Source organism: Prinia subflava, chromosome 17 (genome assembly GCF_021018805.1).
Source record: "Prinia subflava isolate CZ2003 ecotype Zambia chromosome 17, Cam_Psub_1.2, whole genome shotgun sequence".
NCBI classification, from domain to species: Eukaryota; Metazoa; Chordata; class Aves; order Passeriformes; family Cisticolidae; genus Prinia; species Prinia subflava.
In genome coordinates this window covers 14,105,038-14,127,179 of record NC_086263.1, presented here as the reverse complement: position 1 = coordinate 14,127,179, position 22,142 = coordinate 14,105,038, and the positions used below count along the sequence as shown (strand labels likewise).

The 22,142-nt window shown below is 47.6% G+C and overlaps 1 protein-coding gene across 2 annotated transcripts in view; it reads left to right on the top strand.

Annotated features, from left to right (window-relative positions):
* TOM1L2 (target of myb1 like 2 membrane trafficking protein) overlaps positions 1-21,010 on the top strand; it is a 55,978-nt gene extending 34,968 nt beyond the window's left edge. The window contains exons 12-15 of one of the 2 annotated variants that reach the window (XM_063413974.1): positions 1,917-1,992; positions 12,645-12,704; positions 15,175-15,211; positions 15,731-21,010. In XM_063413974.1, the coding sequence (XP_063270044.1) occupies positions 1,917-1,992; positions 12,645-12,704; positions 15,175-15,211; positions 15,731-15,879 (322 nt within the window). In that variant the 3' untranslated portion in view covers positions 15,880-21,010. The remainder of the gene's footprint in view (positions 1-1,916; positions 1,993-12,644; positions 12,705-15,174; positions 15,212-15,730) is intronic. The other variant, XM_063413975.1, reaches the window with a different exon arrangement.
* The last annotated feature ends 1,132 nt before the right edge of the window (positions 21,011-22,142 follow it).

Below are 22,142 nucleotides of genomic sequence, written 5' to 3'. Positions count from 1 at the left end.
GTACTTTGGTGTCTGAATTACTGTCATCAAAGGCTTGGAAACAGAATTACCATCTAGTTAACTCTCCTTTTGGCCCCAGTCAGACTCTCACAGGCTGTCAAGGCAGTGTAGCTTGCCTGGCTCCATGCTACCCCTAATTTGTTTATATGCATAGGGCTTGCATCTCTAGAGCTGCAAATCTGGCACTTTCAAGGGCATTTAACAGGTCAAATTATTCTAATGTAAAATAAATCTATGCAGTTATTAAGAATCCTTTGATCCCTGTCAAGTGATATTCAATAAAAGACACACTCAGGTATTTTTCTTTCATATATTATATCTTGCCTCCTGGCTTCAGATTTTAGAGGAAGTAGTGGCTACCAGCAGTCAGAACATCATCAATATCTTGTCTCAAGCTAAGAAATGCTGTTAAATGGTTTATCAAAAATTTAGAAAACTTGAGCCTACAAATATATTGGGCTCTATTATTTGCAGTTATCAATATTGGTTGTGCCTCAGCTGTGGTATCAGTGCTGAGAAGAAATGCTCTAATGTAGAGGGATAAGCCACCACTGGAGATTTTGGGCTGGGAGCCTTAATGTGGAGTTAGAAAGGAGATGCATTGCAGGAGAGATCTAATCGAGGTCCCTCTGTCTCTTGTGCTAAATGAAGCACAAAACCACTCTTCCCACACCCTACCTAATGGAACAAGGAGCACGGATCGTCCGTGATTTCACAAGGGAGGATTGCTCTGTCTTCCTTGGATTGTGCACTGCATAAAGGGAGCAGCAGGGAGGAGGAAAGGCATAAGTGTGACATGCTGTGGTGTGTAGGTGACAGCTCTGGGTGTGAGAGCTGCGGGTGCTGTGCTCACAGCTTGGGAGAAGCCAGCACGAGGAGCAGAGAGGGCTCCCCCTGCTCAGGCAGCCCCTCCCAGGAGCTGATTTACAAACTCGTGTTTTTGCCTGCTGCAGCTCATGGTTCACCACTGTGCTCTGCGAGATGCTGCTGCTGCCTCTGTCACCTGACTGCTACATGTCCCTTTTGCATTGCAATTTAAGAAGCTTTTAACAGCTCTGTAAATAGTGCATTTCTTTGTCTGCTTCATTGCAGTTGCATAATTTCAGCTCTCTTGGAGTCTCGCTCTGCCTCTACCCCCATGCACACATCAAGGTCAGGCTTCCAGATGTCATCTCTAAATCTTTGCTGCACATAATCTGCAGTCAGGCCTCTTTTCAGTCCCCCACTTGCTCCTGGACATTCTTAGGGTGCCTCATGACCCTTTTGCCTGCCTTTCGTAATGCTGATCTTACTTTCTTTGCTTCAAGGTACTTTCCAAAACTGAGGGGTGGCCTTTGTACAGAGCAAACTCCTCTTTTTGGGGTACAAACAATACCCTCCAAGTCTTGTTAAGAAAAAGAATGTGCTTTCTGGTTCCCAGGGGAGTAAATCAGGGTATCCAGAGTATTGTTCTCCTATGAGGAAAGGCTGGGAGAATTGGGATTGTTCAGCTGGAAAACAAAAGGGATTGGGGTGACCTAATTCCAATACCTGAAGGGAGCCTACAAAAGAGATGAGGAGAGACCCTATTTACAAGGGTCTGGGTGACAGGACAAAGGGTAATGGCTTCAAACTGAGAGAGCAGGGTTAGTTTGAATATTGGGAAGAAATTCTTCCTTGTGAGGGTGGTGAAGCACTGGTACAGGTTGCTAGAGGAGCTGTGGCTGCCCCATCCCTAGAAGTGTCCAAGGCCAGACTGAACAGGGCTTGGAGCAGACTGGAATAGTGAAAGGTGTCCCTGCCCATGGCACGATTAAAAAATCATGAGATGATTTATTAACATCCTTTCCAACCCAGGCCTTCCTATGATTCCATGGTTGCTCATGGCTGACTGCTGGACTTTCTTTCTAGTTCTGTGGTCTGTTCTTTTCTTCCAGCGTGACGTACGAGGATCCACAGGCTGTCAAAGGACTGGCATCTGCCCTGGATGTTCGGAAACAGAACACGGGAGGGGTAGGTCACGGCTCTGGGCTTTGTTATCCGCGTGGATCCAAGCTGGAGGCGCCTGCTTTGACTGAGCTTCTCATTCTGTATTCCAGCAACGTGGTAGTAATGGCTATTTTGAAATTGATATCTGGGAGCAAGTACTTACTCAGTAATGATCTCTAAAGAGATGCTGCACTCCAGTCTTAAAGACTTCAGAATCATAGTGGGTAAATTCTCCTGTGTCCTTGCAGCTTGTCTGGGGAGTCCAGCTCTTTGGCTGGAGTCACTGCTGAGAAGAATTAAATGGGGAATGTCCTGTGAACACTGATGTGCATTGGCTTTGCTTATGAAAGTCTTAATCTACTAGACTGTGCTCCAAGTGCATGGATATACGAGCAAGTTACAGTGAGAGGAATGATGCAGGCTTTTAATGCTCCACATTCTTTGCCCTAACTGCCCTCGCCTGCAGCCTGTTCTGTCTGCCCAGGGCACGCTCTTGCTGTCTTGTGTGGGCAGAAGAGCACCATGTGCTGTCACCTCGCAGCAGCTGACACTTAAAGCACAGATGAGAGAGCTTGGGCAGCTTTGTCTGCATCCCTCGGTGAAGGCAGAAGTGAAGGAGCTTGCAGATCATCCCTCGACCCCTCTCTACCACTCTGTTTTTTAAAACTGTGCTGCTCTTTTGTACACAGCTGTGTGTAAGTCTTTAGAGGCAGGAGCAAGTTCAGAGCCTTTTCCAGTCCAATTTTGGGCTGTGATGACCACTAGGGAGCACGGCAGAGCCAGTGTAGCGTGGGAGAGCCAATGCAGTGTGCACATGCCTCCCACCGGGGAGAATTGCCTCCCATTCCTTGGCTGATCCCACCCTGCCTCTTTCATGACATGAAGTGGGAGTGCTCTGGGCAGCTGGCATGCCTGGCAGCTTGTGCTCCAAGCCAGGGAGAATTTGTGTTGGGAGCCAGCTGGGGTCAGATCACAGCTGCCTGCCTGCCAGGGCCATCGTTCAGTGGGAGCAGAGCCTCAGCTCTTACAGAGCATCCCCCACCCCACAAATCGACCTGCTTCTTCCTGTCCCTGTGCTCCTGCAGGAAGGGTAATTTAGAACCCAGGTCAGCCCCATGACCAGCTGGAGCTCAGCCCCACAAAAACTCATGGCAGCAGCACTGAGGGAAAAGGGGACGCATGAGGAGGCAGGGGCAGAAATATTCCTTCACAGGAATTCCTGAATTCAGTGTGACATCCCAAGCCCCCAGTATCACTGAGCTGTTATTGGCAAGATCTGGGGAAGGATTTGAGATTCTGCTCTTTGTTCCTGGCTAACCAAATGCAAGGAGCTTGCATTTAGCTGGTCAAGGGGGCTGTATTTCCCCAGTGGCCTCAGGGTCATGTCTTTATTTATTAACACTTTTGTTCCCAGCCAGTTCTGTGCTGCGCACCAGCACAACGTGTCATTCACACCAGCAGAGCTGCTGCTCTGCCCCAAGTGTTGTCAATTCAAAGGGCTGTGGCTAAGCTCACCTGAGGGTCAAAGTTTTTTGGGGTAAATGCTTTATGGATTGTGGAACTTGGGGCTCTGGGAAGTCAAGACTCTCAGCCTCTTTTCAAAGGTCCCGGAGACTATCGTGCAATCAGAAGAGCTTGTTTTGAAATGCAGCTGCTCTGTAATTGGTAAACACTTTTTCTCAACTGTTGTGAGGCTTGTGGGTGTCTCTTCTTAAAGGAAATAAAAATTAAACCCTCCTAAAGTTACCAGCCCCAGCATGTGTAGCAAAAAACTGGCAGTGCTCAGTAAACGAAAAGACAGGCTTTAATTTTGGTAGAGCTAATTTAAGAACAGCTCTGGGGAGGAGCCAAAAGCCTTGCAACACATTCTTCACACACGTCTCGTTCCAGCACAGTTGTCCAGTGGTAGAATTCAGCACATCCGACGTTTCTAATGTAGTCATTCTCGGAATGGTCTGCAGAGAGGAGGCTGATCACGTGGCATTAGCTGTCTTTTAATGTGATTTAGCAGCTGGAAACAAGATGAGCTAAAAATACACTGTTTTCTTAATATTGCTTTTCCATGTTGGGAATTGCTTTTGTTGCCACAGAGTTGTTGCATGATTGCAACTGGGAGGAGAGGTGTCCAAGAAACAATTCTCTGGTGTTACACTGAGAGTAGATGAAATTGGAATGATTTCCCCCCCTTTTTTCCCCCTCAGAAAATGAGACATAAAAGATTGATTCTCCATTACCTGTGTTAATGGGGACAGGAGAGGTGTCCTGTGTGTGCAGGTGTGTGGGTGTACATAACCCACCAGTGACTCTCTGCTGAGCTCACTCAGTTCTGGGTTGGAGCCACTGCACTCTGCCAAGCCTGACAAAGCCCCTCCAGAGCTGGAGATGACTCTGCATCCCATCCTGGCTCAGGGAGGAGATGCTGAAGGACAGAAAACCATCTTAGAGTGTTTGTGGTGCTGTGCCACGCAGGCTGCAGCTTGCTCAGGGGAGCTGGATGCATCAGCAGTCCTTTAACCTCTGCGCTTTTCAAGAGGGGCAGTTTGAAAGGCTGCCAGGACACTGCAGCAAACTGCCCTGCCTTCCCCTCCACTCAACACCATCACAGAGCTGCTGTGCTGTCTGTGTGGGGCACAGTCTGTCTGCTGAGGTGGAGGACAGGAGCAGGGTGTGCTGCAACCCACGGCTTCATAAGCAAGGGGGGCTCCACAGAGTGTGACACAAGAGGTGCCAGTGCAGTCTCACTGACTGCAGAAGCTTGTACAGCCTCACTTTTCCTTCTTCTAAGAAGATGACAAACATCAGCCTCACTACTAGCCAGTGATTGGTTTATTTTATTATTAGTTTTATTTTTAAGGATATCATGGAGGGAGTGCTAAAATGCTGTGAACTGTCTGTAGGAAGTGCAGAATTCTGGGTGAGATCTGTCCCCCCTTGGACAGAGCTGACAGGCAGAGGGGGACACAGCTGCTGCCAGAAATTACTGTAGGCAACTCTGTGTGTGTGTGTGTGTCTGTGTATGTGAAGTTTTTAACTGTTTTCTTACTTTATCACGGGTTGTTGCTGTGGTTTCTCTCTTTATGGACCTTTCTGTTCTCAACACAGAGGAGAGGTAAAGGTGGGAACTCAGACATGGAGCCTATAGACAAGTGGCTAATTACACAAGGAATGGTGAGGATTTCACCAGTGAAGTGATTCCTACTGCCCACCCCAGTCCCTGACCCAGAATAACCATCCTCCGTTCACCTCTCGTCCTGCCCTGTTGAACCGCTTGAAATCGGACAGTACAAGGAGTTTATTTCCCACCTACATCATTACCTGGGGCAAAGGGAAAGATTTGCACCAATTTCTGGTTTATACTCCACAAAGACCTATAAACAACTGAGTCATTTGTAGGATCCCACATCACCTTCAGAAGAAGCCGGGGGATCCAACTGGTTCCTTCTACTGTCTTGATTTATTTATGCAGTATCCACTTTTCGAGGGATAAACACAAGTCTCATGGATCTTATTCATAAAGAGGACACTTGCTTTCTGTCTTTAAAGTAGCCTTTTCTGGTAGTGCTTAGCTTCATGGTCTGGAATAAACATGGGGAAGTTGTAGGATCATATATAGTCAAATTGAGTAGTGTAGGGATCATTCTTTATGCAAGGAAGGGAATGGGAGAAGTGCTGCCCACACTGACATCTTCAACCCCATTGGCATTAGGAATCAGACTCCAAAAGGTACAATAGTGTTTCTGGCTTTAAGGATTTAATTCCTGTGTCTGGTGATGCCAGTGCCTTGATAAAATCAGGCTTCTGAAGATCACTGAACCTGTGCACATTCTGACCTTGTTTGAAGTTGTCCTTCATCAATGTGCTTGCAGAGAGAAGTTCAAAGCCTGCTTTAGGTGCAGAAGCCAGAGGAAGGGGAAAATAGCCTCAGCAATACTTTAAAGCCAAGTTCTAAGACCTTTTTTTTGGACAGTGTAATCCATCATTTTAAGTGCTTGAGACTAGAACCAATAATGTGATCTAACTAGAAAATCCTCGTGAGACAGTCCTGGCTGCAGCCAAGTTCAGAGAGGTGCAGGAAGAATTCCCTTTGCTCTGGGATGTGCTGGCAGTGCAGCATGTGGGGCTGGGCACTGGGAAGCCATGGAGCAGGAATGTCTCACTCCAGGGAGAGCCCAGAATGTCCCAGACTAAGCTGCCCTGTGCTTAAAAAAGAGAAACATAGAAAATCCAGAGTGTGCAGGATCTACTTTGTGAAACACTTGCATTTATTCTTGGGGATTTAGGGCTAATCCGTATTATTTCTCAGGGCCAGTTTGGAAATTAGGCAGAAGTTTGCACGGCTGGTGCACACACAGAGATGGGACAGGTGTTGTAGCTGCCTGCCCAAAAGCAGCTCCACGCCTGCTCACACACGTGGATAAGCCCACTGTGGGTACCTGTCCCTGGGAGCCAGAGTGGCATTTTGGGGCTGTCAGACCCCCACAGCTCACAAGGTGAGAGTGAAAAGCTGTAAAATGAGCAGCAGTATCAGCTTTGCCTCTGGTACTGTTGACTGTGGCTCACAGAGGCTCTCGCTGTTGGGTGGCTCTGCTGCAGCCAGGGATGTGCTGTGCCACTGTTAGATGTTCATCCATAATGAATAATCCAGTGATTGAGTTAGTGCCTCTTCTTTGCCTTTCCACTGTTTACAAGAGCGGGGAAGCATGAAATCGGCACCCCTGCTGTTCACACCACTCACACCACTGCTTTATTAAAAAAGCAAACAGCATATTCCTTCATTGGCTTGTGGTTATTCAGTCTGGAAAAAGGATACTGCAGCATTCATGGAGGCATATGGATTTGGGGAGGGAAGGGGGCTGGCTGTCCAACCAGTCACTGCTCTTACAAACCTGTCACCTTGTTTGTATGCTAAATACAAGAGAGAAATACCTTAAATAAAACTAAACTAATCATTAACTCCGTTTCTCTCTTAACTGGCTGTAGTTCTTAACAGTATTTATTAATATGACCTGTAGCATTTACAGTGCCAGTAGATAACTAGAATCCCAGGTATGAACTTGATGTGCCCCCTCTGTGGGGTACTTTTTGTAGTTTGATGAGGAGGAAAGGGGTGAGCTGACACTGCTGTTCCCTGTGCCTGTACAACACTGAGACCACTCAAAAGGAATTCTCCACCTGCCAGAGTGGTTCTCGTATCCCTCACGACCTGACACTGTTCTGTACAAACTGTGACACATTTCAGCTTTGGGTGAGTCTTTCCCACTCCGTTTCTCTGCATCCCAGTTCACCACACTCCTTTGCAGTCTCTGGCTCTCCTCTCACAGTGAATTTGGCGATGTTGTTCTTGCTTCCAGTTAACCTGTGGCTCATTTCTGCCATCAGGATGATGCCAGAATCATGCAGACAGACAAGGCACACTTTTATCCATCCCAGCTCTACCTACAAAACTAAAGTAGACAAAATTATATTGGCAGAAAACGCTTCTGGTTTTTAAATGACTGAGGGATGGGAGGTGAGCTGTTCCAGTGACAGATCTGTCTGCAGTGTGAGGTCAGGGTTTTGCCATGCAGGTCTCACAATGGGGTCTGTATCAGCTGCTGTTAGGCACAGATTTTACCACAGAGCCACGTTTTAGTGCAGATAGTCTCAGTCCCCTTCTCATGAGATTGGACAGCTACTGAGATTTGCATTAATATATTCCTTTCTTAGAACAATCTGTCAGCCCACTCACATGCAAATGGGTTATTTGTTATGAAAGTGAGAAGTAGGTGTTGCTTAAGCCACCATGTCAGGACATTAATTGGGACAGTGGCAGGGGAAGGATGAAACTGAACCAGAATTCACAGGAAGTGGTATGAACACCACTCAGCATTCTATCTTAACTGCCAGCAGCATGCCTGGCTAGAGAGGAGAGCCCTCTTTGTAGGGAAGATAGGTGAGTAAAAACGAAGTGAAACCTCTGTTAATTAGTAACCAAGTGGGATGCCGCTATGTGCCTTCAAGAGAGAGATAGGATCTGAGGTGTGGAAATGACTTGGGTAACGTGATACCGTTGAATAACATCATCTTGGAGACTGAAATGCTTGAATTGTGCATAGGCCCAACACCAGACACGTGAAGATCTCATTTCCTCCGTGTGTTGGGACCTCTCTCCCTGTTGAAGGCAAGCAAGACCACGGGGGTCTCCTTCCCCAGCCGTGGTGTTTTCCAGAGCCCTGTGCCAGGCCAGCCCAGTTCCCTGTGCCAGGGGGGGCTGGCAGTGTCTGGGCACGCCTGTCAGATGTCAGGGCTGGGTGTTGTACGGGCACAGCGGGCTCTGCTGGGAACACGCTGCCCCCGAGCTCCGGCGCGTAAACAGCTACGAGTAACCAAGGAGTTAATTTAATCCTTACACGTAAAGTCAGGCGTGTTCTAATATTGAGGCCAGGCAGCTATTTCGAGATCACAACAGCTTTAAATAGATGGTAAGGCTGGAGTAGTAAGCTGGAGTAGCCTGCTAGTGTGCTCCTAGTGCTGCTGTAGGAATGACAGACCTTTACTACTGCTAACCAGCGAGGGGGAGTGAGTAGCAACTAACCAAGAACTGGTGTCAGCTTTGTTAAACATCTAGAAAAAAGTGGAATTAACTAAGCTATTACAAGGCAGTAGTCTAGCAACAATTAGCATAAACCTTGTTAAACATTTTAAGAACATTAATGAGCTCACCTAGAGACCTGAATTGTCATTTCATACCTGCTTCTTTTCCAGTGGGATCATTTTTAATAGAAACAAAATGTGATAATAATAACCTTAAACTGTCTTTTTAAGGGTAGAATATTGGATTTTATGACTTCTGAGGAAATATATTGGCAATACTCTTTGGCTTTTGATTGCTAGAGAGAACATCAACACAATCTAACTTAAATAATCAAGATCTTGAATTCCAGGTTCCTGTGGGTTTTGTGGGATTGAACACTCACTTTGTTCTCCCAGCCCTCCTTTTCCATTTCCCTTTCAGGACTGTTGAGATGATCCCATATGTAGGATTTTCCAAAGACTAAATAAAAAAGGAATTTAAACAATCAGCCCAACTTTTAATTAAAGCCAGTTACTTAGAGTACCCAAAAATATTTTGTGACTTAATTTTCATTTACTTTAAGTATAGATTTACTAAAAAAAAAAAAATCACAATATCTTTATACAAACAGCTCTTGTAGCCCACACTGACTATCTGGGGACCTCTCTTGAGAGCTTCCCTAGACCATGGAAGTTTGCATAACCAAAGTATCAGCAAGACTGTGGCCCATTCCAGAGTTTTTTCCATGTAATCTGTGCTGCCACTACTGCTTGTTCCCAGAAACTTGTCTTTTTTTAATGTGTAAACTAGTTAATTTATTTTTACATTGGCTCTGTTGGAATTTGGGGATTAGTTATAACAAAATTTCCCTGCACATTTGTCAGTTTAGGGCTACTGAAAGGGGAAGACTTGCCAAGTACCCAACTGACTGACAAAAAACTGAGCTTCTCTGTATGGTCAGTTTAAAATGAAAAATAAATGGTACAATGTTATCGTTAAAATAATTTAAAACTTCCAGTTGTTCTTTGAGAGTTTCCTCCCTCCTTATTCTTGAACAAATTAAACCTGACACATGTAACCCATGGTTTATGAGGAGATGGGGCTCAGAGTCTGAGGAAAGTAAACTGGAAGTTTGTGCATGGAAGGAGCAATAGATAGGAACCCTCAGCACTTCAGTGGGAGTGCTGGGAGACAGGGGAAGCTTTTTAAAAGGTCAGTGCTGAATAGCAAACGGCTGACACACTCAGATGTTTATCTTGCAGCTTTGTCTGCTTCTCTGCAAGAAGTGCTCTTGCACTTCTGAAGGCTTTGTTTGTTTGTTATAAGTAGCTCTTGCTGAAAGTTGAATTCCTTTTTTGCTTTTTTTTCTTTCTTTTTTTAATTCTTATGAAACACCACAGCAGAAATTCTTGTGCTGCTGAGCTGTTCTTTGAGAACTTCTGCAAATTCAAGAGTCCTGTGATTCTCAGGAACTCAGTACTTGATCAGTCATCTGTCATGTTTTCAGGATAACCAAGATTTGAGTTGCTGTTCCTTCTAATACAGGGACACAGTACTACCACACTTTTTAGAACAGCTGCTCTTATATTCATAAAATCATAAAATCCTGGAATGGTTTGGGTTGGAAAAAAAGATCATCTCATTCCAAGCCCTTGACATGGGCAGGGACACCTTCTGCTCCCCCAGGCTGCTCCAAGCCCCATCCAGCCTAGCCTGAAACACTTCTAGGGATGGGACAGACACAGATTCTCTGGCAACCTCCCCACCCTCATAGGGAATATCATCTTCTAATATCTTATCTAAATCCACCCTCTTTCAAATTGAAGCCATTCCCCCTTGTCCTGTCACTCCAGGTCCTTATCCAAAATCCCTCTCCAGCTCTCTTGGAGCCCCCTGTGTTCCTGTAAATTTTACTCACAGAAAAGGAAAAATAAACCAGCTGTTTTTCTCCTCCCTTCCATGCACACGTTCTTACCCTTAGAGGAACATAAATACCTTTCTGAGCTGCAAACCAACCAACAGCTCAGAGGCTGCACCTTCCACAGTGTTACCTGCTGCATGCAGGCTAAGCAACACAGGAGAGAGGCAGCAGTGCAACTTCTGCAGTGGGTTTTAGGTCGCTGTAGGCTGAATAAACTCATTACTTTATATCTCTGAAGCCAATATTTTATAAAGCTGTCAAACCAAGGAGACAGTTTTACAAGATGCAACTTGTCCTTGGGAAGGAACGTGTTGGAAGGTGCTTAGAGCTCTTCCCTTGTGTGTGGCTGTCTGGGCCAGCTCACAGCAGCTTCAGCTCTCATTGTGTGTGCATGATTCAGGAAATCAGAAGGGGGCAGTTACCCTAAATCCAGCCCATTCCAGAGGAGACTGCAGGAATTTATTTTCAGTTTGGGATCTTTATGAATTCACTGGAATCAAAATGACACCTTGTACTTCTGACCCTGGGAACTGTCACTTTATCCAGGAACCTGTCAAGTGAGAGCCCAGCCACCTTCCTGGTGCTGCTGTGAGGGAGATGCTTTGGATTGAGTTCTGGATTTCCAGTTCTTTGGCACAGCTAACTCACTTTAGCACACCTCACCTCAAGCAAGGGCTTAACTGGCCTCCTCAGTACAAAGGGCCACTTGATTCTGAGAAAAAAATCCTGAGGAGCTTTGCTAAACAGCCTCAGCCTCTGATCCAGCATCTGTCCATCTTCCTCAGCTAGAAGTGCCTTGGGAACACTTCATCTCCCAGGAAATGCATCTGCAGAGCCTCTTCCAGCACTTATTGAATCACAGAGTCATTAAAGTTGGAAAGGTCCTCCAAGACCATCATGTCCAACCATTAACCCATCACTGCCAAGGCCACAACTAAGCCATGTCCCAAAGCACCACATCCACAGGGATTTTTATCACTTCCAGGGCAGGCAATTCCTGTGGGAGGTTTCAGGCAAAGCTGTGGAGAACCCCTGACACCTTTTCTGCCTAGGAGAGTCCCTCTAGCAGTGCCAGGTCTCCTCCCTGCCAGCCCTGCTGCTCGACTGTCGTGCCCTGGCCTGGAACTCACATCTGACACTGTTTTTCCAACTATTTTTCAGGTTGTCCTTACCAGATCTATTGTGGTGTTTTCCTGTTTACATCGGCAGGGTTCTGTTGTATTTAAGCAGTGTAGTTAAGTCAGGAAATTCTACACCTAATACTCAGTAATTTCCCTTTGCTGACCCAGTTACCCGTAGCACTGGATGAAATCGCTGCCCTTCGGCTGCCTGGGCGCTGCCTGTTGCAATCATGCTGGTAACGTGACCAGTTCCACTGCAGGGGCAGAGGCAAACCTTCCATGCCTGTGTGTTAAAATATCCCTGGAGCTTGACCTGCTCTGGAGAGCCCTGCTGCAGCTCTGGGGCTGTGCTCTCCTCCTCTGCCCCATCCTCCTCCTCCCTCACCTTTGAGACTCCGCACTTTGCACTGGCTCACGTCGGGCTCTGCTGCCGAGGGTCACCTTTGGCAGAGGAGTGGGAACTGTGATCTGGGACAGTTTTGCTTTAAACTCTTGTGCCAAGGCTTGCCAGAGCTCAGTGGTGTGAGGGGAGGAGGATCTGGAAGGAAGCATGACTGTACCCTGGGCTCTGACTTCTCCACCTGCGGGGAAAACCAAATTGTTTTCATAGGAGTGTTGCCTGAAGACTATGAGCCCCTCTTTTTTCTAACACTTCACTGTGCCTAATACCCATTTAAAAAAAAAATAGGTGTAAATTTAACATTTCAAAACCTAACTGATATCCAGTATTCTACCCTTAAAAGCATTTCACGATCAAGATTAGAATCATCAGTCCATCTTGATGGTTTTAATATGTGGTCGAGAAGTTACTCATCTTACACTGGCATCCAGTCATGTCATTCCCCATAATCTTTCTCTTGTTTTTTTAGCCTTGTTGTTCATAATTTCCTTCCCAAGTTGTTTCTTTATTTAAAATGCCATTTATATTTTGTTGCCTTTTTTTTTTTTCCAGCACATCTTACATCTTTGTTTTTGTTTTGTTTTTAATCTTATTTCTGGCGTTTTCCATCGCTCTGTGGCCATGATTGTGGATGTGTTTTGGTTTTTGCCTGCCTTGCTGTTCTCTCGCTGCACTCCCTAGATCCCTGTTGCACAGTCCTCTGTCATGGATGACATTGAGGAGTGGCTCAGTACCGACTTGGTGAGACTCTTTATATTTTCATTTTTCACTTGCATGGGTAACTTTCAATGCATTGCTGAGTTCCTGGTGCTTCTCATAGCAGGAAGCAGTGAAACTTCCCAAGCAGAAAGTTTGGCTCCCTTTGAAGGGGATATCTAAGCAGGAGGAGTCAGGGTCGTGTTCAGCAATTCAATCAAAACACTTTTTTTCTGAGCTGTTTTATTTTCCCTTCTCCATGTGAACATCACAGAATAGCCTGTGTTCCAGAAAACGTGGGTATTCTGATCCTCAAATAGGGAAGCATTAAATATGGGCTGAATTTTTCTGCACCAGACTTAAAGTCCATGTTTAAAGCTACATTATTTAGACAGGATCTAAGTTCATGCTTATGTTGAGGCATGCTTTTAAGAGATGCTGGATCAGGGCTTAGATTCCTTCCAAATCAAGATGTCTTTGTTAAACTGGCAGGCAATCTTGACATGTTTCATAATAGTAATGATAAAAATTTATAACAGTCTATCTTCAATGTTTATAACTTTCTCCTAAATGATTATTGTCTGGTAAGTATTAAACAAACAAACAAAAAGCAGAACTAAAAGTAGCTCTGCCTTCACCCTGGAGCTTGTTTTGCTGTCCCAACGCACATTTGGTTAAGCAGGATACAACTAGTACACATTTATTCTGTTTTGGTTTTTTTCAATGTAAGCATATGACTCAAATCAACCAAGTGCATTTTGGGGGTGAGTGGTGGGTTGTGTTCACACTGTTCTTTTAAACGTGGTTTCAGTGAGTTGAATTTGCAGTCATCGTATCCCCAAGGGTCATCTCCTTCCATTCTTCCAGCTTCAGGCAGAAAACTCCCAACTTCTCAGGGTTTCCCCCAGCCCCTTGCTGGTGCCTGCTCTGCTCCCAGCTGGGAGCTGTGAGATTCAGCTGGAAGCAGAGCTGCAGGCACGCTCTGGCACGTCAGCCCTGTGCCCTGGCACTGGAGGAGCTGGTTGTACTGGAGGGAAGAAAATTCTCCAACTTTCCAGAGGTGCTTAAACAGATCCTGGGTTCCGTGTTTGATTTTGGCAGACTGACTGGCTGCCTCTGAAATGTCACTGGGTTCCAGCTGCAGGTAGGCTTGTCAGGCCTCGGCACAGGAGTCACTTTCAAATTGAATTACAAACTGGCCTCATTTTGTTAAAGAAATACAGTAAATGTAGCATGTCCACTCTGCTTAACCAATAAACTTTTGTCTTTGCCATTTAAATTAATTTAGAGGGAGAGAAGATCTGATGGAGAGATATGGAGGTAGCTCTGTGCATCTGTCATCCCCAGCAGACTTGCTCAGAAGGAACAAAGCAGAGAAGTGTCCTGGAAATGCCTGAGCAAGCCTGGGGATGTCCCTGGGTCCCCATCCCAACCCTATGTGGGTGCAGCAGAGAGATGCCTGTGAAACTTTGGACTGGGTTTTTGTTTTTCACTCTGGGTCCCCTCCTCCTTGTTTTGTTAACAGATCCTTTCAGTTCTCCACTTCCCAGGTGAGGAAGTTGCAGGTTAGATTAGATAATTGTCATTTCCTTACCCTTTTTGGGACAAAAAGCAGCTCTGCCTGTGAAGAGGCTGCTGTGTGAACCTTTGGAAACCTCAGTGCAGTAAGAAGCTCAGGCTCTAAATAATGTGAGGCCAGTCAGTCTCTTCCTAGTCCTGGTAGAGAAGCCAAGTATAGACAAATACTTTACTTTTTCAAAGCAGTTTTGATGTGAGCTTTTCAACCAGTATTTTTACCCATCCTGATAGATTGACAAGGACTCCTGTCCCTGGACTTTTAATTCCATTATTTGAAATGCACATAATGCACAAACTGGTGGAAATGCAGTGACCCTGTGGCATTTCCAGGCTTTGATTCTGATGGACAAACACTAACTGCTGTCAGTATCCCTCATCCAGCTTGCCCTAGTCTGTCTTTGTACAGCATGGGCACAGGAAAGCTGCTATATTTTTGTATGAAACCTAAAACGAACTCTCACAGGAGGAATGTTGACCCCAAACAATTTTGCACGTGTCCTTTGTCAGCTAAAAGTGCATTTTACTTGAAGACACAATGCAAACCACAGTCCTGATTTTTTTAAGGACTGTGTGAACAGAAAAAATGCCATCTGGTGCAGTGTATGTGTGACTCACACAGTTCAGATTTGAACCAGAATTCCTGTCTGAAGGGGAAACAGCACTGGACTGACATTCAGATCCAACGGGAAAAGCTTAGCTATCCACCAGCACTCCTCAGAAGCACCTCAGTGCTCATCCTGCTCTGCAGCACAGTGAAATGTCAGTCCCTGCTGGCCTCCCGACGTGGGAGCTGTGTGATTTCCCCAGGTCGCCCTGCTCTGGTGGTTAATATGTGGAAACAAGTGGTGGAAACTGTCCAGTTGTATTAAAGGTGGAGGGGATGACAGGGAAGGGGAAGCTCTGCCTGTGCTCACGTGCCTTTTTGTTCCCCTTGCAGAAAGGCAACGAACTGGAAGAAGGAGTGACCAGTGAAGGTAAGCAGACATGCCCGTGGCTATGAGCCATTCTCAGGTTAGTGCTCAGATGGAATTTGCTTTGATCCCTGCTGAGATGCTGCCTTCTCCCAGCCTGATGTTCCCCAGCAAATGCTTCCATGCTCAGAAAGGTGGGAGGAGAGCAAAAGGTTCATATTTGTGGTGTGGGGAGCCCTCCTGGCTGTAAGTGCTTCCCTGCCATCTTCCTTGGCTGTGCTGTGTTTGTGCCAGCAGGAATGTGTCCCCGAGCTGCTCAGCCCTTTGGAATGATGTTTCCCTGCTTCTGTCACAGCCGGTGGCACAGTGTGGGTTTGATTCCAGCTGCTGCCTGAGCTCGGCTGTCTCCAAGGACGGCTGTACCCTTTCACGAGGAAGTCAGGCTGTACCAGGATTTGTGCCTGCAAACACAGCCCGACAGGATGCCAGGCCCTGGAATTTCAGCCCCTGCCAACCTCTGTCCCTGGGGCCAAACCCACGGCCCCCATTCTCACTTGCCTTCCTTCTGTTTTTGCATTGCAGAGTTTGACAAATTTTTAGAAGAGCGAGCCAAAGCGGCGGAGATGGTTCCCAACCTGCCATCCCCTCCCCTGGAAGCCCCCACCCCTCCGACAAATCCTCCCAGCAGGAAAAAGCAGGAGCGCTCGGAGGACGCCCTCTTTGCACTGTGAAGGTGGCGCGGAGCCGCCCTCCCGCCGGCCACTCTGCCCTCCCACAGCCCTTGGCTAACAACGACTCCCGTCCCCCCACATTCCATAGTTTGCTTCTCCTTCCCTCCCTCCCCAAATGATCCACCCCCACAAGCTGACTCTTTCTATTTAAATCCAACACTATTCCTGCCAGACCACGATTCTCCAGCACTCGCTTAATCCCCTCCTTCCTGTCCCAGCTGCACAAAACCAGCTCTTGATGCTGAAAACCCCTTCAGAATGCACGAGTACGTCACACTGGGCTGAAACAAAAGCCCAGGGGGGAGAGAGCAGCCTTGCCCTTCAATTTATGTAGGGATCATCCTCTTCTGTAGGCAGGTCCTGCCAAGTAGACGGCTCTGTCAATCAGCATGTAATTGACTGAGCTGGAATGTTCAGGGGGAGTGTGTCTTTATTTTTAGATAAAATGTTAATGTATTGGCTTTCGTGTTGGATTCGACAGCAAGGAACAACTGTTCCCCTTTCAACATGTGCTTCACAAGTTAAAATCCTTTACTCTCCCACTCACACATCTCCTGGTACCATATGGTGGTCGCTTTTCCCCACTTTCTGTGGCGTTTCATTTCTAAATCTCACAGGGTATTTTTTGCCTTGTGTTTTATCTGGGCTTGCTCTAATTTGAAGCAGTCTGTTGGCCACGTCCAGTAGCTCTGGCAGTTGATAAGAATGGAAAGTGCTGGGCTAAATGGATGCTGTAACGATGGCACAGGAAGCACCTTGCTCTTTGGGAGACCACTCTCACCCAGGAATTTTCCTGGTGTGTTTGCCTTTTAAAATAGCTTGGTTATTTTCTCCTTACCTTAGATTCCTTCTTTGGTGACTGTAGAGCTAGCTCTGCATTTGGTGTAAACATCCATGCAGATGGATGGGACTTGCTCATGGGCTGGGTGTGAGCTGAGCTTCCTGGATTCCCTGCCATGCCTGGTAGGACAGACACGCTGGTTCTTGGGGGTAGGGATAAGGAAAAGAGGCAAACCTCAGAGGTTTGTGTGGAACGCTGAGGGAGATGGTTACCATGGAGGGATTAGCCGTACCAGCCTCATTTCCTTCCAGTTTTAGGCCTGAGAAAGTGTTGAAATGATTGTGACCGTGCTATTTGTAATTTTTGGAATGTCCTTTGATCCCTCTGCCCTTCATTAACTCCTGGCTCCTACGGGGCTGCAGTCTCTGTGCAAACAAGCACATTCCCTTGCTTGCCAGAGGCATGGCCAGGATTCCTGCTCCTCTGGGGCTGCCAGAAGGGATTCCAGCATGTGTGCCTGCCTTGCTGGGCTGACAGGCAGAGCTGGAGCGGGCAGCTCCAGCCACCGCCGCATCCCCCAGCGTGTTCCTTGGGAGGAAGCCAGTGGCACAGGATAGCAGGATCAAAGAGAGAGCTGAGCAGTGCATGGCAGGAGAATCTCCCATCCTGACAGAGAGGCACTTTATCAGCTAAACACCCGTGCAGGCAGCAGGCTCCAGCCCCTCTTCCTCAGGGTGTTCCTTGGCTTAGGCAACCTCCTTCTGACCTGACATGTCTGAGCTTCTCAGGATGCTGATGTGTGTCAAGCTCTCTTGAAAGTTCTTCTAGGCCAAGTGATAGAAGCTTTTATCTGAGCATAGCATTTTATCAGCCCATACCATACTCTCTGAGGACCACCCCTTTGGGACGTTGTGACACACAAAGCCTGCTACCAAATGCCTGATTGCAGCGCTGATGGACTTTGGCAGCAGACACATTAATCTTTGAAGGGAAATGTTGTTTGGTGCAGGATTTCCAGGCCGTCCCAGGTCAGGTTTCACTCTGTGCTCTCCCTGCTCATCTTCTCCTCTGTCCTGCCCTGCCTGTAGCCCCTTCCAAGATCCCTCCATATGTAGCTGAGCCCAGGCAGGGCTGTCCTGCCACCCCTCTGTGCTGACGTGACACCTCATCACTGCTCTGTGTAGCACAGCTTACAAATGGACAGGGAAAACCAGTTTAAGGATGGAGATAAAGCTTGGGGATCAAGCTTTTCTCCCCACTTGCTGGCCCTGTCTCCAGTTGAAGCCCTTCTGTGTGGGTCTGCAGAGGATTTCTCCCATTCCATCTTGTCTGTGGCTAGTGGAACAGTCTGCCTTGGCTGCATTGCACACCCCTGCTCTCACCCACTGCCCTCACTGCTCAACACAAGGTGAGCCCAGTGCTCAGGGACTGGCACTGCCAGCTTGCTGTAACGTGTCAGATGTGGCCACCAGCTCCCAGAAACCTGAGGAAACTTCTGTGGCAATGCTGATTTGATTTCAGACAGCATCTGGTGATCGCCTGAGCAGTCTCGCCAGCACAGAATGAATTGCTGATATTCCTGTCAATGCAGAAAGCTCCATGGGTGTTTTAAGTGTGTATTTTCTCTTCTAAATCCTTGAAACACATTGACCCTGTAAATGGCCACATCAGGTGATTCTAAGCATGTTAATCCAGCTTCCCTGCCAAGCCAGAGGAGATAATCGCATTGCTCAGGCATGGGGACACTGTCAGATGGTGCAGAATGGCACAGATGTCACTGTCACCGAGCCCCCATAGTGTCCCACTGCTGCAGCTGTGCTGGCCCTTCATCCCCCACCCCTCAGCCAAAAGGTGCTGGGGGAATGTGCTTTTAATGCATTTTGCTGTCACACTAAATCTGTCCTGGGACCTCCAAGGTGTTGCTTTAGGGAGAATCTAGTCCCTTTCTGGAAGATTCTGCAGAGCTGTCGGCGATTGCTCTCTCCAGCTGGGAGGAAAAGAGGTGGAATGAGAAGGCTGGGACTGGGGGGAGAATACAGAGCATGTGTTGGCAGAGCTCAGGGGGCTCTTTTGGTGTATGCAGCCCCAGGCAACCCGTGGTCCCTGCTGACACTCCGCATTATCCTCTGGAAAGCTGTGGCACTGCTTGCAGGGAGTGGCAGGTGCCACCAGCACAAGTGGTGGCTTTGCTGGAAGTAGGGCAGCTCCCAGGAGATGCCTTCCTTGGGAGGAAATGTACTTTTGGAAAGACCCGGGATGGATCTGGAGCCCAAATCCAGCACGCTTGGCTCTCAGGGATAGAAGCACCAAAGGGAACAGAGTGTGGCAGAACAGGTGGTTTAGCACAAACCTTCTTTAACAAATGCAAGAGCTATGCTAGAGCCTCCCAAATGTCCTGTATCAGGATCTCTCATCTTCCCTGTCCTCTTGTGGTCTGCTGAAAACTGGAGCGGTGGGAACTGTTTGAGGGAAAGGGAAGGGGTTTTCCACTTCAGGAGACCAACTTCTCGATTTATCCTTCCTCCGCTTTCACTCTTAAGTGCTTCCTCTGTGCAAGTGGGCAGAGGACTCGAGTGGCTCCAACGCTTGCAAGAACAGGGATGGAGCTGCAGCCTGATCCACTTTCCATAAAAAATAACATCCCAACGCTTTCTAGGCATGTTAGGAATCACAGCTTGACACTCAATGACACTAAATTATTCTCGGGGTCCTTTGTAAGTTCTAATCGCGCCCTATTCTAGGTTAAAATATTTATTTTGTCTATATATTTTCTTTCCAGTGTGTTTTTTAACCTCTTCTGTTAACTCTTCATGTGCTGAGATGTAAGGAATCAATGGTTTCTATTTAAATATGTCCTTTGGGTTTTGGTTTTTTTAAAATTGTTCTGTGTAGATTTCAGCTGCATCTCCAGCAGATGTAATAGATAACAATGTGCTGTACAGACATTTAGGGTGTTTAGGGTGTAGGTAAGGCTCATAGGAGAACTGCTCATAAAAACGTAGCACGGTGTCTCTAAAAGGGAACAGCAGAAATGCTGAGACTGGTCCATACTGGGACCCTCACGTAGCCTCCAATATACCTTTTCCCTTCTGATTAACACAGCCTCCATCTCTGGGATGTGCTGATCAAACCAGCTCTGTCACCCCCAGGGCTGGTCTTGCACTTCCAAGCTGAAGGATTTTTTTAGTGAGGATTTCTGTTTGACTCCATTCAGCATTTTTTGATGGGATACCTTGGCTGTTTCCATTTGAAATGGAGGGCAGGGAGCTGGCTGTGGTGGCGAGATGTTTCCCTCCAGTGGTGGAAGAACAGATCCGGGCCGTGGTTTCAGGTCCAGGGCAGGGGTGATGGTCCCTCCATGCCAGCACAGCCTGTCCCTGCTCCTCTGTTCCCGATGTCACCTACAGGGACAGGATGTGCAGCCCAGGAGAGCAAACAAGATGGATTTCCAACATTCTCAGTGAGTTGTTGAGTCTCCTGCGGCTGCTGGGAGCCCTGGAGTGGGAACTGCTTGTGCTATCTCCATCCCCATCCATCCCCGTGCAGCTCCGTCATTGTTTACCTCCTCAGGGCTGACCACAAGCCTTGCGGAGCCTCCCCTGGAAAAAACCAGCTCAGAACGGTTATTTTTATGGAAACAGTGAAGCAGTGAGTGGATTTAGAGCTGTGTTGGAGGTAACCCTTCCGCTGCTGTGGGCTCCCACCAGCCCAAGGAGACGAGGTGCCCACAAAGGACCTTCCACCCATCATCCCAAACCGCCGCCTCCGGAGCAGGCTGTGCCTGCCTGCTCCAGCCCCAGGTTCCACACACCTCCTCCTCACCTGGAGAGAGGTGAGGCTGTTGTACCACCAAGAGCCAGCTGGCCTTGAGCAGCACCAGGCTCTGGTGCTGGTTCTCTTTAGCCCACGGCAAACCCACTACTCCAAAATTCCCACCCTGCTCCACGTTTTTATGAGTACGAGCTCCTCATTCCCTACATGTTCCTATGAGCTGTTGTTAACCCTACAAATGTAACCTGTGTAATAGCTTCTCTGTATATTACAGCTGTAGGCTTTCCAGATAAAAGTGGATAATATTTATTTACTGAAGATACTGGATATTTTTTTGTTTGGGAATGGGGTAGGGGGAGAAAGGGGACATAACTGTTTAAAGAGATCGACTATGTAAAGAGAAACAAAATACACAAAAAGCAGAGAAACCCAACACTAAAACATCGCTGTATTCAAGTAGAAAGTGTTTCCGTTAAGGATGAGACAACTGTATTAATCTGCCATTGTTTAACTTGCTCCAGAAATCATCTCCTTGGTTCCTGCATGTGAGATACTCCAATAAATACACTATTAGTGTGAGCTTGGGATGCTATCGTCTGTCTCTCAGCTGGGGACTCTCTTGGCTCCACTGCCTGGCCTGAGCACAGGGAGTGAGTGGGCACAGGGGACGTGTGACACCTTGGGTACCCACCAGATGTCAAAATTGGGAGTCCTCGGTCTCCTCCAGGAGACAGAACCTGGATATTCCCACTGGGAGATGGCATGTCCCCAGCAGTTGCTCTTTTTGTCTTTGCATGGCTCATGTTGTCCTCAAGGCTGTGTTGCCAGGGCTGCTAAATCTGTGTCCCACTAAATTCTGGCATGTCTTTTGAGGGTGGCATCAGGCAGATGCAGGGGTGACAGCCTGGGTGCTCGATGGGACACCTGCCCACCTGGCAGGGCTTAACTGATAATCCTTGAAGGGCAACTGTGGATACCACCCTGGTGACCTAGAAAGTGGTGGGTGATGTTGCCAGCCCATCCAGTGGCCACTTTCCTGACTCAGCCAGGAATTTGTTCCAACATCCCCATTATGATGGGCAGAGAAGGAAGAGCACCAGCTTAGGAACCTTGAGAAGTGGCATTGGCCAAAACCGAACCAGTCTGGCAGAACTGTGCCCTCTGTTACGCACGTGGAGAGCCACGCTGATTGTTTCAATCTGGGGAAGGGGGTGTGGAATAGCTGGAAAGATGGGTTTCCCCTCCCTGTAGCCACATATTAGCATTACACAGCCCTGCCCCAGCTTGTTTACCCCGCACTGATCATGTGCCTAGCTCGATGTCGGATGCTTTCAGGGAGGCTCCTGGCCTGGATCTGTTGAAAAATATGTGGAGCTGCTACTGCCCTGACAGGGCAGAATCACACAAAAAGCACCGGGTCAGAAATGTCCAGCGCTGTGCAGGAGGGGCTGTGGGAACGGGGGCTGTGGGAGTGGGATTTGGGAGTGAGGGGCTGCTGGAGCTGGGGGCTGCTCCTTCCAGGGGCTTCACCACATTGTCCTCTGCAGCCTCACAGTTACACTCATGAGGGAAAGATCCCTCTAACCCCCAATTCTGCCTCCAACAAGGGCCATTTTGGGTGCAAAGGGAAGGGTGAAAAGCAGGACAAGCACATGGGGACGTGCTTTTCCCATGTATGCCCGTCCAGCCACTGATGATCCAACTCCCCAAA